Source organism: Dermochelys coriacea, chromosome 7 (assembly GCF_009764565.3).
Source record: "Dermochelys coriacea isolate rDerCor1 chromosome 7, rDerCor1.pri.v4, whole genome shotgun sequence".
In the NCBI taxonomy this organism is placed as follows: Eukaryota; Metazoa; Chordata; order Testudines; family Dermochelyidae; genus Dermochelys; species Dermochelys coriacea.
The window spans coordinates 91,935,203-91,953,865 of record NC_050074.1 but is presented as its reverse complement, the minus strand read 5'-3'; the positions used below and the strand labels follow the sequence as shown (position 1 = coordinate 91,953,865).

At 39.5% G+C, this 18,663-nt stretch overlaps 1 protein-coding gene across 6 annotated transcripts in view; it reads right to left on the bottom strand.

Annotated features, from left to right (window-relative positions):
* Window positions 1-1,133: 1,133 nt before the first annotated feature.
* Window positions 1,134-18,663, bottom strand: part of LOC119858648 (lipase member M-like) — a 30,531-nt gene continuing 13,001 nt past the window's right edge. For 5 of the 6 annotated variants that reach the window (XM_038409771.2, XM_043518929.1, XM_043518928.1 and 2 more), the window contains exons 5-10: window positions 18,537-18,646; window positions 15,649-15,785; window positions 12,155-12,295; window positions 9,904-9,975; window positions 3,849-3,920; window positions 1,134-1,959 (exon numbers count right to left, since the gene is read on the bottom strand). In XM_038409771.2, the coding sequence (XP_038265699.1) occupies window positions 1,726-1,959; window positions 3,849-3,920; window positions 9,904-9,975; window positions 12,155-12,295; window positions 15,649-15,785; window positions 18,537-18,646 (766 nt within the window). In that variant the 3' untranslated portion in view covers window positions 1,134-1,725. The remainder of the gene's footprint in view (window positions 1,960-3,848; window positions 3,921-9,903; window positions 9,976-12,154; window positions 12,296-15,648; window positions 15,786-18,536; window positions 18,647-18,663) is intronic. The other variant, XM_043518926.1, reaches the window with a different exon arrangement.

Genomic DNA, 18,663 nt, shown 5'->3' with positions numbered 1-18,663 from the left:
GCCACCTCTGCATGTTCAAAAATCTCAAATTAGATATCCAAAGGGGCATGAGATTGGCTTCAAAATCATGAAGATAAAATGATAATTAAACTGTTTAATGTCATAACAGTAATCCAGGCTTTTTTAAACATCTAACTCTGGTTGAGGCTGAGATACCCCTATTGATAGAACATCCCTCCTCATCCCCACCAGTCGAAAAAATATGGGATATGCAGTAAGAGAACTTGCATTTTTATATTGGATTGAACATTTAATACAGACACAGCTAATCCAGGGACATACACCAGGAGATGATTGAGATTTTTATTTATTAATTGCAAAAATGTCTTAAATCACATGTTTTCCAAGTTAATCATACCATAACCTCCCAGTTTCTTGCTGTTAAGAATATAAAAAGCCCCACAGTCTCCTACAATGTTTTTAAGACAGAAGTACGAACAGGCAGGAACAAGTTTAATTTTTCAGCATCTTAAACCCACTGAAAGAATCACCTAGGGCAACAAATCAGAAGTATATAAATTTTTTAACAGAAAGAACTGAAAACAGAATCAATAACTTCACTCACTTGAAAGCACTAAACAGCTGAGTCTGCTCACAGCTTGCTTGCAGCTGCATTACTGACTAAAGGAACTCACTCCCCGTAGTTAGCTAAGCCTAAACAGTAACCCATATTTCAGTTTGTGCCTATTGGTTAGTAATTACCATAGCAAAGCTGGTGTTGGAAATAGAGTATCTGAATTTTTAGCAAAAAGAAAAGGAGTACTTGTGGCACCTTAGAGACTAACAAATTTATTAGAGCATAAGCTTTCGTGAGCTACAGCTCACTTCATCGGATGCATTTGGTGGAAAAACTTTTTCTTTTCTTTTTCCATCAAATGCATCTGATGAAGTGAGCTGTAGCTCACCAAAGCTTATGCTCTAATAAATTTGTTAGTCTCTAAGGTGCCACAAGTACTCCTTTTCTTTTTGCAAATACAGACTAACACGGCTGCTACTCTGAAACCTGAATTTTTAGCATGTCTCTTGCTACAGTGTGGATTGGATGGAAAAATTTATGAATACCCAGAAAGCGGAAATAAATCTTTCAATATGAGCTAATAAAACTTAGCACTTCTGATCTTTTGATCCCTAAAGTTCTTTACAAACATTAAAAAATGAATCCTCACTACATCCCTACAAGGTAGGCTATTTTGAGAATAGGAAACTTGAAAGAGAAGTTGAGTGAGTGAGTTGGCCAGAGGCTATGAAGGGAATCATTCTCAAGCACCAAAGTCAATTTTTTTTTTGACCTAAGCACTTTGACAATCTCTTTAAAAGCTTCCCACTAAAAACATGCTTTTTAAAAGCGATGAAAGAAATGTTATCGTCTGGAACTGGATGAATATCATGAATCACCTACTGATAGACTATATGGCAGAGATTAAAACATTTCAAAGAAAGTGATCCCCTGTGGTATTACAGGGGGTATGTACATGACTGCTTTTGTAGCTCTTAAACAGATTCCTCTTGGAAATGTATCTCAGCTTCCTGAGGTAGTTCCCTATTTATTGAAATTCACTAGTTTGGAAAATATAGTAGAGTGACAAATGTAGTAAAATATAAGCCAGTCACCATAAAGCCCTTTACTAATCCCATGATTAATCACTTTAAAGAAAGAAAACCATCCTTATTTCTGAACATAATAGAAGGATCAAATCATTCAACCTCAGGAACCACTGTGTGGCTTCAGAGATGCTTCCTCATCAGCTCAATGATTTTCACATACATGCGCTTAGCTGCATCAAGACCCCAAGTGAAATCTAGATGTTCCCATTCAGGAAAATGCTTGTGATAAATGAGATTAGTAATTCGACCAAGTAATGCGGCCATGTCCTTTGGGTCTGCAAACAAGTCATGTCCACCACTCCAAATAGCAATGGGCATTTTCAGTTCTTCTATCTTGTACATAGGAGGAGTAGTCTGGCAAAAAGGGAAATGGATTAGAAATGCAAACCTGTAAAGCTACACCAATTTTTAACAAACAACTTCTGAAGAGAGAGAGGCCTATTTTCTTGCTTTCACAAGCTGCTAAAATAAAAATAGTAATAATAAAACTGGCTTTCTTAGTCCATTTTTCATCCTGTTAATTGCAACAACAACCCTATTCCTGGATTCTTGCATAATACATGAATGAAAATTCTCCAGCAATTTGATATCTGGATGGGGGGGGAGGGGTAAAACCTTAAAATTAGAGTGATCAATTTCAAAAGATTAATAACCATGCTTATAATACAGGTGTTAAAGTACATTGGTTCATGTTACACATTTTGTAAGAAAATATATTTGTGTCATCTTAATATATCCTAGCATTCTATTCACATCTTATAGGACTGTGATGCACTGAGCAAAATACAAGCCATTTTATTTCTTGTGCTCCATTTGTCCATAACCCAGACTGTTGCAGCTTATTGCTAATTAAAATGGGATATTTCAGACCACTTTGTTTTATTCAAAGGCTTTTCTTTGGTACTCATAGTACCTCACAAACCTTAATGAATTCATCTTCACAGCAATCCTACAAGGAAGTATTATTATTAATCTCAATTTACCAATGGGAAACTGGAGTAGAGGGAGACATTAAGTGCATTGCTCAAGATCATACAGGAAATCTGTTACAGAGCCAGGAACAGAATTTGCGTCTCCTTAGTCTGAATCAATTGTCTTAAACACAGGATTCGCAAAAAGAAAAGGAGTACTTGTGGCACCTTAGAGACTAACAAATTTATTAGAGCATAAGCTTTCGTGAGCTACAGCTCACTTCATCGGATGCATCCGATGCACGAAAGCTTATGCTCTAATAAATTTGTTAGTCTCTAAGGTGCCACAAGTACTCCTTTTCTTTTTGCGAATACAGACTAACACGGCTGCTACTCTGAAACACAGGATTGTCATTCCTCCCTGTAGCTATACACATACACACACACACCTCTTTTAAATTGACCTTTGGTAGCAAAGAATGCGTGCTTTACATTGCTTTGGTTTTAAATGGTATATTTAGGAAATATCATTGCCACAGCCACACAAAACACTGAAAATGCAAATACTAGCTGTTACAAAATGGATTCTTCATTTTCTGTTAAAAGATGCAGTATGCAAGGATAGCATCTAAAGACACTTCTAGCTGGCAGGGTATTACCGCCTTAGAGGATGAACCTCCTCACACAACTCAGGGCATGTGATTTCTGGGGATTTCCTTCAACTGAAAGACAATTCTGTCTTATTTGTTAACAATCCAAAGCAAGTCTATTACATTTATTACAGAATTGCCAAATCAGATGGGTGTTTTGTGGGTGAATGTAGTATGTTTGAGTGTTGCTGTATGCATACCTGATGCACTAATTTCTCCATAACAATAATCCTCACATCTCCAGGATTTGTTTTGTTTTTTGAACCATCCTCTAATTTTGCCTTTCCTAATGAGACACTGTCAATTGTCTAGCAGCTACTAACAGGTGAGAGATTCATTCCTTTGCCTGTGACCATTCCCACTGGAAAGTCCAGGAGAATTATCAAAGGATCATTTGGTAATAAATCTCCATCCATTTGTTATATTTGGTTATGTATCTTAATAATTGGACATGTCCACATATATGTGTAAAATCACCTCTTTCTCCACAGTTTCACCCACAACTATCCGAACACAATCTATTTATATATATACTTTTTAACCTCACTGATGTAAGGTACCACTGGCACATCTTATAGAAATTTTCCTTTATAGTACTAAATATTGAGGTTTCCAGTCCTCAATTTTTTTTATTTTTCTTCAAAGCTCACAGCATTTTTCAACAAAAAGTATGTTAACCTACCTGATTGTATTTTTCCATGTTCTTTTCCTTAGAGCCATAGTCATATGCTTGCAATTGCTTTGAATACAATACCTATTATTAATAATATAAAGAGTTATAACTATAGTGAAAGTCTGGATAGCTCAGGGGATAGAGAGCAGAATACAGCGTCTTTCATCCTGTTAAAACTTTGAGCCAAATGCTGCTCTCACACTGTTCCGGTGGTTAACTACCCACACTTTTAGAAATGTGTACTTTATTTCTAACCTAAGTGTATCTCTCTTCAATTTCTAGCCATTGGATCATATTACACCTCTGTCCACTAGATTAAAAAGCCAACTGCTATCAGAAATCTCCTTCCAGTGTAAGGATTTATAGATACTGAATTGAAGGACTTTAAGGAACCAAACAGTAGGCCAGATTGCTCCTTGTGTCTCTCCAATGACTTCAGTTGTTACACCTGAGAGAAATCTGAACCGTTGATGTAAATATGGAGTAACTTCACTGACTTCCGTTACTGCAGATTTATACCCAGTATAAGTGAGATCAGAATCAGGCCCATTGTGTTTACCAGTCTTGGCTATTTTCAGGTAGTTAGATGCAATTGGTATATTAACATTTATATTGCAGTAGTGCCTAGAGGCTAGCCAGGTCAGAGGCCCTTGGTGCTAAGCATTGTATAAGCATGTAGGAAGTTACAGCTGCTGTCCCCCACAGAGAGGCGTATTTTGCATCTTAATCTAGAAAGAATGCAGGAAAACAGTTTTTATCCTAAGGCTGGTGAACCAGCCATTTGTGATAATTGCTTGACTATTCTGGGCTCAGTTGAAATCAAGGAGACTACTCACATAGTAAGGTACTACGACCCAATGAAATGGATTCCTTCACCAAGTAGTTGCTGAACCAACAAGATGCCATTTTAGATTTAGTTTTGGTGAGTAGCAAGGACCTCATAGAAGCAATGGTTGTAGGGCACAACCTTAGAGCGATCATGAGTTAATTCAGTTCAAACTAAATGGAAGGATAAACAAAAATAGATCTGTGACTAGGGTTTTTGATTTCAAAAGAGCTAACTTTAAAAAATTAAAGGAATTGGATTGGACTGAAGAACTTGTGGATTTAAAGGTGGAGGAGGCCTGGAATTACTTCAAGTCAAAGTTGCAGAAAATGTCAGAAGCCTGCATCCCAAGAAAGGGGAAAAAATTCATAGGCAGGAGTTGTAGACCAAGCTAGATAAGCAAGCACCTTAGAGAGGTGATTAAGAAAAAGCAGAAAGCCTACAAGGAGTAGAAGATGGGAGGGATTAGCAAGGAAAGCTACCTTATTGAGGTCAGAACATGTAGGGATAAAGTGAGCAAGGCCAAAAGCCATGTAGAGTTGGACCTTGCAAAGGAAATTAAAACCAGTAATAAAAGATTCTATAGCCATATAAATAAGAAGAAAACAAAGAAAGAAGAAGTGGGACCGCTAAACATTGAGGATGGAGTAGAGGTTAAGGATAATCTAGGCATGGCCCAATAGCTAAACAAATACTTTGCCTCAGTCTTTAATGAAGCTAATGAGGAGCTTAGGGAAAATGGTAGGACGAGAAATGGGAAGGAGGATATGGAGGAGATATTACCACATCCGAGGTAGAAGCCAAACTTGAACAGTTTAATGGGACTAAATTGTGGGGCCCAGATAATCTTCATCCAAGAATATTAAAGGAACTGGCACATGAAATTGCAAGCAAATTGCAAATTAAAAAAATTTAATGAATCTGTAAACTCACGGGTTGTACTGTATGACTGGAGAATTGCTAACATAGTTCCTATTTTTAAGAAAAGGGGGGAAAAATTATCCAGGTAACTACAGGCCTGTTAGTTTGACATCTGTAGTATGCAAGGTCTTGGAAAAAATTTTGAAGGAGAAAGTAGTTAAGGACATTGAGGTCAGTGGTAACTGGGACAAAATTTAACATGGTTTTACAAAAGTTAGATAGTGTCAAACCAACCTGATCTCCTTCTTTGAGGAGGTAACAGATTTTTGGGACAAATGCAGTGGATCTAATTTACCTCGATTTCAGTAAGGCATTTGATACAGTTCCACATGGGGAATTATTAGTTAAATTGGAAAAGATGGGGATCAATATGAAAATTGAAAGGTGGATAAGGAACTGGTTAAAGGGGAAACTACAACAGGTCACACTGAAAGGTGAACTCTCAGGAAGGAGGTTACTAGTGGAGTTCCTCAGAGATCGGTTTTGGGACCAATCTTATTTAATCTTTTTATTACTGACCTTGGCACAAAAAGCGGTAATGTGCTAATAAAGTTTGCAGATGACACAAAACTGGGAGGTATTGCCAATACAGAGAAGGACCGGGATATCCTACAGGAAGATCTGGATGATCTTCTAAACTGGAGTAATAGTAATAGGATGAAATTTAATAGTGAAAAGTGCAAGTTCATGCATTTAGGGATTAAGAATTTTTGTTATAAACTGGAGACGCATAACTTGGAAGTAACAGGGGCGAGAAGGACCTCAGACTATTGGTTGATCACAGGATGACTATGAGCCGCCAATGTGATATGATCATGAAAAAAGCTAATGCGGTCTTGGGATGCATCAGGTGAGGTATTTTCAGAAGAGATAAGGAGGTGTTAGTACCATTATACAAGGCACTGGTGAGACCTTATCTGGAATATTGTGTGCAGTTCTGGTCTCCCATATTTTAAGAAAGATGAATTCAAACTTGAACAGGTACAGAGAAGGGCTACTAGGATGATCCGAGGAATAGAAAACCTGTTTTATGAAAGGAGACTCAAAGAGCTTGGCTTGTTTAGCCTACCCAAAAGAAGGCTGAGGGGAGATATGATTGCTCTCTATAAATATATCAGAGGGATAAATACCATGGAGGGAGAAGAATTATTTAAGCTCAGGACCAATGTGGACAGAAGAACAAATGGATATAAACTGGCCACCAGGAAGTTTAGACTTGAAATTAGATGAAGGTTTCTAACCATCGGAGGAGTGAAGTTCTGGAACAGCCTTCCAAGGGAAGCAGTGGGGGCAAAAGACATATCTGGCTTCAAGACTAAGCTTGATAAGTTTATGGAAGGGATGATATGATGGGATAGCCTAATTTTGGCAATTAATTGATCTTCAACTATTAGCAGTAGATATGTCCAATAGCCTGTAATGGGATGTTAGATGGGATGTGATCTGAGTTACTACAGAGAATTCTTTCCTGGGTGTCTGGCTGGTGAGTCTTGCCCACATGCTCAGGGTTTAGCTGATCACCATATTTGAGGTCAGGAAGGAATTTTCCTCCAGGGCAAATTGGCAGAGGGCCTTGGGGTTTTTCGCCTTCCTCTGCGTGGGGCATGGGTCACTTGCTAGAGGATTCTCTGCACCTCAAAGTCTTTAAACCACAATTTGAGGACTTCAATAGCTCAGATATAGGTTAGAGGTTTGTTACAGGAGTGGGTGGGTGAGATTCTGTGGCCTGTGTTGTGCAGGAGGTCAGAATAGATGATCATAATGGTCCCTTCTGACCTTAAAGTCTATGATTCTTAAGGGTGCCAGAATCATGGCCCCTTTGATTAGGCAAGGTCACTAACTGCTTGTATTTCTATTTGGGAGACAAGATATGTAACACAATTTTATCAAAATTCCTTGTACTGACCCATTTAAGTTCTTACTGACCTTATGGAGATTATTTTAAAAGATTTTGCCATTTTAAAGAGAAAATTCAAGAAATTATCAGTCTGATCCTACAGCTAATGTTGTTACCTCTTCATTTTAGGTTTAAGGTTTAAATTCTGGTAATGTATATTAATGGCATTCCAGCTGACATCAATTTTTAATGAAAAGCCAAAGATCACATAAGGAGCACAGTACATTACACCTGAATTCTATTATTTGTAATAGAGGAAAACAAGGATATTTATTCACAGTTTCAGATCAAAATCTTTAGAATGTGCCAGCCTTGTTCTATGCATAATGGGCTAGATCCTGCACCACTGACTTCCAGTTGATACATGATCAATCTCAGTCAGGTAATGGTGAGAGCAGGGGTAAAAAATTTTAAAGCACCAAAGTGACTTAGGAACCCCATCTCATTTTCACAAGTGACTTAGTGCCAGATTTTTACAGATATTTGAAATCAGTGGGAATTAGACACCTAGGACCTTAACACTTCAAATTACATGGAATATGCTCTATTTCAATTATACATCTTTCAAATTAAAATATTTTACTATAAAAAACTAAGCCTGCAAGCTCCTGACCCTACTGTCCAATTCCTAAGTGCATAATGTGTAATAAAGAAATCTCAGTACCTGATATCAAGGGGTTAAGGCTTTTGTAAAAATTGTTGTGATAAACAACACTCTGTCTAGCAAAAGTAAATGACAATGTGTGATAAGACAAGTTGGGCAAGTCTCTAAGGCCTGGATCCACAAAGGAACTTCGGTGATGTAACGCCTAACTGTTAAGTTCTTAGAAAATCACTGGAACAACACCATGAATCACGTAGCCTGAGTTAGGCGTCTTCTGCTCCTATGCAAGGAGCAGGCTTCCAAGAATGTGATCCACAAAAGCCAGAACATTAGCCAGGGAGCCGCATAAGTTAGCCAATGGAAGAGGTGTGTTCTAAGCCCCTCTCCTCTCTCAGAGATAGACACCTAAATCCAGCCTATCTCTGCTTGCGATTCACAGCTGGGAAGCCACTGCCTGGAATCAGGAAGCTTAGGTGCCTAAATCATTTCTTGTGAGATGTTAGGTGCCTGCTTTGTTCCACACCAAACCTAGCAGGTGGTGGTGCTCACTTTGGATAACTTTGGATAGGCAATTCACTTGTCATGTGGGAGCCCCAGGTTCAGTTCCTCCCTCTGCCTGAGGGGGCAAGAGCATTTCAATGGGATCTCCTACCTCTCAGGAGGGTTCTCTAACCACTGAGTTATAGGATATCTAATGGGGACTTCCTCAGTCTCTCCTGTTGAAGCTGTTCCACTATGGATAACTACTTAAAGAGAACAAAGGAGTCCGGTGGCACCATAAAGACTAAGAGATTTATTTGGGCATCCGCTTTGTGGGTAAAAAAACACTTCTTCAGATGCATGGAATGAAAATTACAGATGCAGGCCTTATATAATGACACATGGAGAGAAGGGCGTTACCTCACAAGTGGAGAACCAGAGTTGACAGGGCCAATTTGATCAGGGTGGATATAGTCTACTCCCAATAATAAATGAGGAGGTGTCAATTCCAGGAGAGGCAAAGCTTCTTTTGTAATGGCTGGCTTCCCAGCTCCTTGTTGTTTTTGTGGATACAGACTAACACAGGTACCCCCTGATACTTAACGACAGGCACAAAGAGAGTGACAATAACTCTGTAGCCTGGTGGTTAGAGCAAGCAGCTGTGAGGTGGGAGACCGAGGATCTACTCCCCCTGCTCCAACGACTTTCATGGGAAGAACTTCAACAGGAGAGACTGAGAGAGACCCACATCAGACTATCCCATTGCCCAGCCATTAGAGCACTCTCCTGTTTAAACCCTTTCCCCCCGATCAGGCCCGAGTCAATGTTCCAACCACTGAGTTAGAAGGTGGGCACTACCTCTTCACCCAGTTTTGGAACAGAACCTGATCCAACAGGCAGCCTCTGAGCTTGTCCACTGGATCAGGCCCTGCAGGCAACACAGGTAGGTGAACATCTTCCCCATTTGTGGCTCACTCTGTAGTTTACATGGGAGATAGGCATCCGGGCACCTAGAATGAGGAAGCCACAAGAACATCCAGAGACAGCAACATATGTGCATAGGGAACTTTCACACCGAAGACTTAGGTGCTGAGTGAGTTTAGACATCGACAGGGTCAGGCAGCAGCTAAGCAGGAGTTCTGTGGATCACAGAGGAGCCTAACATTAGGTCTTAGGCACCTATGTACCTTTATGGATCTAGGCCTAGCACAGTAGCTCTGACTTTTTTTCAGAGTATCTATCAGGTTCATAGAATCATAGAATATCAGGGTTGGAAGGGACCTCAGGAGATCATCTAGTCCAACCCCCTCAAGTACACTTATACTACATGAAATACCTGGCGCCAATGTAAGCCATTCTGTACAGATGTTCCAGCAGGCGAATGTCCGACGTACATGGCTAACCGACTCTGAAAAGAAAACATTTACTAATTGTTATCAATGTGGGATCCATTTGGTTAGATTCAGACTCATAGACTTTAAGGCCAGAAGGGACGATCATGATCATCTCGTCTGACCTCCTGTACGTTATTGGCTACAGAACCTCACCCACCTCACTCCTGCAATAGACCCATAACCTCTGGCTGAGTTTCTGAAGTCCTCAAATCAGGGTTTAAAGACTTCAAGTTACAAGAGAATCCACCCACATTTACTGTAATTTATACCAGCAAGTGACCCATGCCACACACTGCAGAAGAAGGCAAACCCACACTCCCAGCTTTCTAAAGCTAGAAAGCACCAGTTTCACCATTGCATGAAAAAAGATTAGAACACATTACCTTTAAAATATAAAAACGGGGAACTTACAAACACGTCTACAAAATAATTGGCTTAATGCTAAGAATTTACAGGTGGCATTTTGGCCACTAGAGGGAGGCCCTGTTATGTGAAGTCACTATTACTGAATAAACACAGTTTCTGTGATAAAAATAATTTTAAATGACTATAAAAAGTAGAGTTTTCAAACCAGGTACATGCCTGACATCATAAAAAAATTCCATATACATGTATATTTAATAACAAAGACTTAATTAACTATGTGTTTTACTTTTTCCACAAACAAGGAAGAAAAGTAATATTTACGTATATATTTCTCCTAGCTATATTAGAACACTCAAAGACAATTATGTAATATTGTGAGACAATAACTTATATTTTCCATCAAATTTGGTTCTGAATTGAGAGTCACATTACTGACATACCCAATGTCAGAAAAAGCATTAATTGTTTAGCTTCACTGTTTAGAAAGGCTAGCCCTTTCCTGAAATGGCTGTTTTAAATCGCTATCACATCTTTCTGTGGTTAATTTTTTATATGGAACTTATTAAATGTTTTAGGTCAGAACAGACCTCAGTAGGGTTTATTTTATAATTTGGCTTTAAGACACTACCATGATTCTCAGTTGTTAGAAAAATCTGACATACTGACACTGATTAAAAACTGGATATTTTTCTTACAATTAGATAAAACTTCTTTAATTAATTGTTTAATCTTGGTTTAACAAAAAGCAAAGGAGGACAAAGATGGTGAATCCAAACTTCAGGCCATGCCATACCACCCATTTCTGAACAGAAGCCCCTACAGAAATCTACAAAGAGTTCTACTGAATAATAAATGGCAGGATATGGCCCACAGTATCTATTTAGACTAAAACAAGCTTCCAATTGTCAGAAGTACCTCTGGGAAATGGAGTGCTACTTCACTCTTACAGTCTGATAAATTCTGATTATTAGCCTTACGCGGCGAGAAACATTGTTTAATTCTTAATATGAGTTTAGTTACAGTAAACTTTGGAGAGGCACAGTTTCTTCCTGCTTCCTTCAGGGCACAGTACATTTACCCTTCGTCTGCCCCCATATAGCTCAGCTGGCTGGTATATGCAGGGATGGAGCATGGAACTATGGTTCCACCCACTCCACACATCTCCTTGGCCACTAGCTCATGAAGGGAAGAAAGCATTGGGTATGTAGACCCAGAATGTTCTTCTCACCCTTGTGCCTTACACACATGATCCAAGCAAGACTAAGATGCCACACTAGCAGAATGGGATGGAGAGCTTCTTTCCCCCTCCTCCTCTTGCATGGCCATGTAGTCTGAGGGCAAGAATGAGCCCATGGATAGACAGGATAAAGGTAAAATGAATCTTAAATTAAGAAAAGAGAGCAAGTATTATGGACATGTTATTCATGGGTTAAAATTAGAGAATGGCCCCATTGCCAAATTGGCTCTGGATCTTTAACACCTTGCAGTTTGTAAGTGGTGTTCAGACCCAGGAGCTTGTATCAACCAGATAGGGGACATTTGTGAAATCTGGATCCAGGATTTGATTCAGACTCTCACGCCCACTTGCTTTGGAAGGTTTGAACCTAGTGTTCTGGTTGATCCCATCACTAGTTACAAGCCACCTTGGCATTGGTCAAAGTCACCAAGAAGCTCTTACTCCCTCAGAACATCACTGAGTTAAGCCAAGTACGATGCATATATTTCCCCACATGAAAGTAGCTATGTCCACACACACAGGGCACAAACACTATTTACCTCAGAAATTATTGAGCAGTATTTGTTTTAAATAGCCTGGTCCATACTTACCATATTTAAGTTTTGCTCATTACGCCCAGCCACAAAAGAGAGGACAGATGCACAAAACTTATCCAGCTTGGTACACAATAGGGCAAGAGGCTTTTGCAGACATTCACTCTGATGAAAGATTCCTTTAGTTCCAAATACAGTCTGAAAAGAAAATTATTCAGTAGCTGTCTCATTACAATTCCATTTCATACAGATATGTTGCCACCTTACTCTTGAATATGAGCTAAGTATTCAGAGCTTGATGAAACCCTCTGACATCCTGTAATACTTCAGCTGTAATCCTGACCTTTCTTAGTTTACTGAGTGATAATCATGGAGGAAATTCTCTATCCATTCCCAAGTCAATGACCTCTGTTTCAGAATATATTTCAATTGGTTGTAAGCCTGATTACAAAATACAACACTCTTCTTCATTGCCATTAACACTCACCATATGCAAAGTCTTACTCTGTATCCTCTCACTGCTGTAGTTCTAAAGGAGCATGTGAGACACAGAGCTTTGGAGTCTGATGTTCTTTAGCCACAGAACAGATAAAGCACAAACTGTATATAAGCTTCTACTAAACTTTATACTAAACTGGAGTTAAGGCTGAGAGCAATAATTTAAAGGTAAAAACATTTCAGAGATGTTGTAATTATCCCCAAAAGAAGATTTTCAAGTCCACGAAATTCAGAATTCAGGCTACACTTTAGAGAAATGCAAACATGTTAAGGTACAGAAATGCAAATTTAAGGCACATAAACTGCTCTGCCATGTAGTGATGCCATGCAATAACTATGTATTTATGGTTCGTCCATAATAGTGTTTATTTTCCCAGATTAGATTATATTGATTTTTAAGACACATTGTACAATTTTTGGGGTGGGGAGGTGGAGGGAATGGGACTTATAGTTTGTAAAGCTTGTTTATGGGATAATTACAGCATCCTTATAATGTTTTTACCTTAAGCTACTGATATGTCCTCTCAACATAACTCTAGTTTAACAAGTTTTTATCTAGGAATTTCCTTGGGTTTTTAAGGTGTTAAATATTTCACACATGAACACACACAAGAAAACCAAAGAAAATGTTATGATGTACATTTCTACCAATTTGAAGAATGAAGTATCAAGCTTAAATCTTTATTTTAACATTTAGGGCCAGATTCATTGATCGCCTCTGACTGCTTTTTTTCTGGAGCAGCAGAAAGTAGCCAGGACATAACAGCCATTTTCATCCACACTGGGTTATCTACATTTCTCTGCATGCACACACCCACACCCCAGTCGCCCCATTCCTCTGCACACATACATCCCAGCTTCATGTCATGCGGTGAAGTAGAAAATTAATCAGCCTCGGCTAAAGGAGAAACTTTCAGTTATGATGAATTATGGCAAAAAATGACCAATTATCCTAAAAAAGGTCTTCAAATGTAGCCAATGTAGGAGATTTCAATATTTTTAACTATATGAATAGTCTGAAGAGTCTGCATTATTCTGTTATTAAGATCATTTGGAAGAAAAGCAACCTGACTCAGATGCTACATTTCTTAAAGGACCACACAAACCCTTTTGGATCCAAGTGGTTAAAAAAATTATGATAGAGTCGAGGAGCTTTGATGCAATCTAGTTTATTTACAAAGAATATGAAAAGTTATGTTTCTCTGAACACAAGAGAACCAAAACAGCAGGAGATAGTCTCCTTGCTCATAGCCGTAAGCCCCTTTTCGCCATAACCCCCTCCAAAAACTCTTTCTAGACTTCTCTTGGGGCCACATGCTATGCTTGTCCAGGCTGTGTCTGGAGCTTCCTTCTCTATTTGTTTCTGTGTGCTTCTCTCTCTCTCTTTCACTCACACTCACACACAAATTCAGACAATACCTGGCAAGTTCAAATTCCTGAGTGGCTTTGGATGTGTTTTGGGTAGAGCTCACAATTACGTCACAACAGAGATTAACTGTTTCTATCATCTTAAATGGGGCTGGGGTGGGTGGGGGGTGGGGGAGAGACACTGTAGCCACCAGCTTCAATGAGGTTATGAGATTTCAGTAATTTTTTAACTATCTGGGAAGTCTGAAGTATCTGCATTATTCTATTATTAAGATCATTTGGGACAAAAAATTAATTTTAAACTCAAAATTCAAAGATTTACTTTTAAATTCTCAGAAAATTCATACTGTACTCAAAAAACAAGAACTGTTATTTTGAGGAGGATATTCTGCAGTCTTCATCTGTAGCGAAGTGGTTGAATTCTGGCTTTAAATTTAAATCTCAACTCACTCAACTACAGAACCACAACCAGCACTTCTGTGATAATCTTCAAGCCCACACCCGTGTTGCGGTTGTGATTCCTTTGAACTCACTTACAATCTGATAATTCTCAGGTTTGCTTTGCATATAAAATACTAGTATACATTGAGCTAGTATGTATGTACATGCTGGCCAAAGGGGGCAGTTCTCATGGGGCCCCAGGAGCCGTTCCTGTGTAACTTTTACCTCCCTCCATAAATAGGGAAATAGAATTCTAAGAAATTGTCATGGCTGTAGGACTAGCTGCACCTCTGTCCCATGTCTGGTCTCTCTGGGTGCACCCTTCAGGTTTCAGACCTCATGACTTTTTTCTGTCTTGGGACATAGTTTTACAATTCTCCCACTCTTAGACTTGGCTCTGGGCTACAGTCCTCTGCATATCAACCATGGGTATCCAATGGTTCTGACTGGATTTGGGCACCTGCAATTCTTCCCTTCAGGAGTCTGTGAGTGATGATGTACAGTGACCAGCCTTCTTAGACAGAAGGATTTATTTATTTTGCAATAAGAACAAGGCTTTTAGAGAAAAATTATTTTAAAACTGTCTCTAAGCATATCTATCTTGCGTATAGGCTTGCCATCCTGCGATGGTAAGTAGGCAGGCCAGTGTCCCTGTGTTCCAGGGTCCAAGTAGGGTCCTTGTTCCACTATTACTTCTTTGTTGAGAAAAGGTCACTTTTTAAACCTGCTATAGTTCCTTTGTTCTTCTAGGCTCAGAAGGCGATCGAAGTAAAATCCTTAGAGCCAATAGACTGCTACTGTCTCCTAACAACTCTTGAGTGTTTGTTGAGGGGTGAATTGTCTTGAGCCATTCTTTTCTTTCCTTCCTGTTTTTCCACACAGACTCTTGTTGAGTTAAACAAATACAGTCATTCAGAAAACACCCCAATAACCAGGCCAACATGCAGTATTCATAAATCATTGTAGAGCAGCTCCAAGTCCATCACAGAAATATCTGATTAATCAAATATTTAGGGCTAGATTTTCAGCTTTGCTGAGTTTACTTCCCAGACCCACCTAACTCTTTTAGCCCCTGACATGCCTCCCAGTAGAAAGGGAGTACGGGGTACACAGCAGCTCTGCACCACCCAAGGATTCCCCTCTGTTGGAGGAATCCTTGGCTGTTCCCTTTAGGCAGAGCAGATCAGGTGGCGTTGAAGTCTGGCCCTATACAATCTGGCCCTATAGGTGGAGGAACGACATACCTTGAGCAGTGTTTCAGGAAGACTCACAAACTTTATCAGAGGGCTTTTGGCAAATGTAATTGTGGCTACCGGCCCCAAGGCAAAGAACATTTTTATTCTTTGAGCCAAGTCTGGCCTAATGGAAAATGCTATGAAACCTAAGAAAATACAAATTATTTTGTATTATTGAAAAGCAATCATCCATAATTAAAATAAATAGCTACCATGCAGCAAACTGAAGGTTTAAATGTATAAGTAGCCTTTTATCTATTCAAATGCTATATATTTGTTCTCCATGCCCACTGAAGTAGGACAAAAAGTAATGCATCTGAAGCAAGGGAGATTTAGGTTCGAGATTAGAAAAAAATTCCTAACTATAAGGGTTGTTGAACTCTGGGATAGGCTTCCAAAGGAGCTTGAGAAATCCCCATCATTGGAGGTTCATAAGAACTGGTTTAACAAATAACTGTCAGGGATGATCTAGGTTTACTTGTTCCTGCCTCAGTGTAGGGGACTGTACTTGATGACTTCTCGAGGTCCCTTACAGCCCTATGATTCTATATTATCACAGCCAAATGTTCATCCTAAATCTCCATTTAGTCTTCACTGGAAAAAATTAAGTTTTGGGGTATTGTTCAGATGGATTCAGGTGGCCAAGAGTCAGATTATAGTTTCAACTCGTTTTGGCGTGGAACCAAATTTTCTATTAACCAGATTTCTTGATGATTCCAGAATCTTTCCTATCAAATTTCCAAAATTCCCATAAAATATTTTCTGAGTTTTATGATGCCCAGTTTCTAAAGCACTATGTATAGGGTTGTAAATTTGAAATAGTAGTAAAATTCTCGTGAGGTTTGGATTTGCATTTGTTTTTTTTTTTTAGAGCAGAGACAGAGACCCTTAGAGCAGAGACCCTACCTATATAACATATAACATTCAGATTATTTAATTGTTTACATACAAAACTATTTAAAACTATTAAAACTGTGACTTAAATTCACAAGGGCAGGCAAATGTTCAGATAAAAAAGAAATACACTGTACTGTGAGTAATTCCACGTTTTAAGAAGCAATTAAAATGGCCTTAACAATGCCTATGTATAGAAGATATATGGTACTATTTGTATTCTAAGGCTGGGATTTTCAAAGGTGCCTAGCGGAGATGGGTGCTTAACTTCTATTTATGCCTTTGAAAATCCCAGCCTAAATATATGTTTTATCACTTTTGTCTTAAGAGTCTAATAATGTTCTGACTCGAGGAAGAAAAAGGGGAAAAGGATATTATGCAAGAAGAGGTAACATGCTTCCTGTTCCCAACCACCATTTTTTGTCTTTTCCCCACTTTTTTCAAATGGCAATGGTGCAACATAGCATACCAGCCTATATCCCCCATCCCACTGTCACCAATAGATCCTATGGGTAAACCAGGAACGCTCAAGTGACTGCAAATCCCTCATTGTATTCATACACTAGGGACTGAGTTGACTTTCTGTACTCACGGTATACATAGTAAACAATTTGTAAATGCTGATTTAGTGGCTATAGTACCAGCAATTTGTTTTTAAATAGACAACACCAAGCACACAAAAATCCTGCATCAGGCCCCACTAAAATAATAAGATTGGCTTGAAATTAAATAATGTTTAGGTTCTTTTTATTTGCCTTCTGGTGTTTGAGCTGCAAGAGTTTGTGTTTTTAATCTTCTCTCCAAAACATGAGGGTTAGAAAAGTACTTCTTTTTTAAATCGTGAAAACTGAGCTTCTCATGTAACAGCTGTGACAGACCCAGACCAGTGGAGTCTGCCAGGAGTCTGGTAGAAGGCAAGTGTATTGGCCACTGGATGAACAGTTTTCTGTTCCCTGAGTGACCAGAGCAGGGGCTGCCCTAGAGCAATCTGGAACCTGCCAGAACCAATTAAGACAGGCAAGCTAATCAAGACACCTGGAGCCAATTAAGAACTTTCTAGATTCCATTATGGCAGGCAGGCTAATCAGGACACCTGGTTTAAAAAGGACCTCCCAACAGTTAGTAGGAGGGCATGCCAGGAGAAAGTGTGCTGCTGGAGGAGTGAAGAGTTCAAGCGGGATCAGGCGTCAGGAGGAAGATCCTGCAGTGAGGATAAAGAAGGTGCTGAGGGGAAGGCAATGGGGAAATAGCCCAGGGAGTTGTAGCTGACACGCAGCTGATACAGGGAACATTGTGGACAGCTGCTATCCACAGGGCTCTGGGCTGGAACCCGGAGTAGAGGGTGGGCCCTGGTTCCCAACTCCTGATTGGACACAGGAGGAGTTGAACCTGGTCTGTGAGAACCACTGGAAGGGAAGGCCTAAATTGGAAAGGGATCTGCCCTGACCCCCTAGGTGGGACACATAGACTGCGGGGATTGTTCTCCATTTCCCCCATGCTGGACAGTGATGAGGTTAGCCGAGTGGATGGCAGGTTTGAGCCACTAGCAAGAATGGCCAAACTGAAGGCTGTCGTGAATCTCTGAGGCGAGCAAATCCTCCAATAAGTGCAGGACCCACCAAGGCAGAGGAGGAACTTTGTTGCACAGCATTGACTGCAGGAGATGGCAACAAATATGAGACTTGTGCAGGAGCTGGCAAAACTAGAATGACCAAAGACACCAGGCAAGCTTTCACAGTAACCACCTGCCAAATAATAGGTTTGATATCAACAAACCTTACCAAGAAAGTCTAAAAGGATGTCAGGAACCAATTTGTTTGCTTAGTTCAGACAAACAAAAATTGTTCTGAGAAAAGTTATCCAAACGTTGACATTTCAGTTTAGAAAGTATTTCTACCTTTAACTTTTAAGATAGGGAGAAAGGGAGTTAATAACCAAAGTCCACATCCTGCTGGAATGTAAATCAGATGCTATGGTACACCAGCTTGCATTCCTTCACATACCTAAAGTTGTGCCCTCTGAATGGGCAACATAGTACAGCTGCTTTTGTCCTGTTTTATTCATGGCAAAGTAGAGAACTGCTGGAATGTCATATTTACCCATCTCATCAAAACTACAGAGAGGAAACAC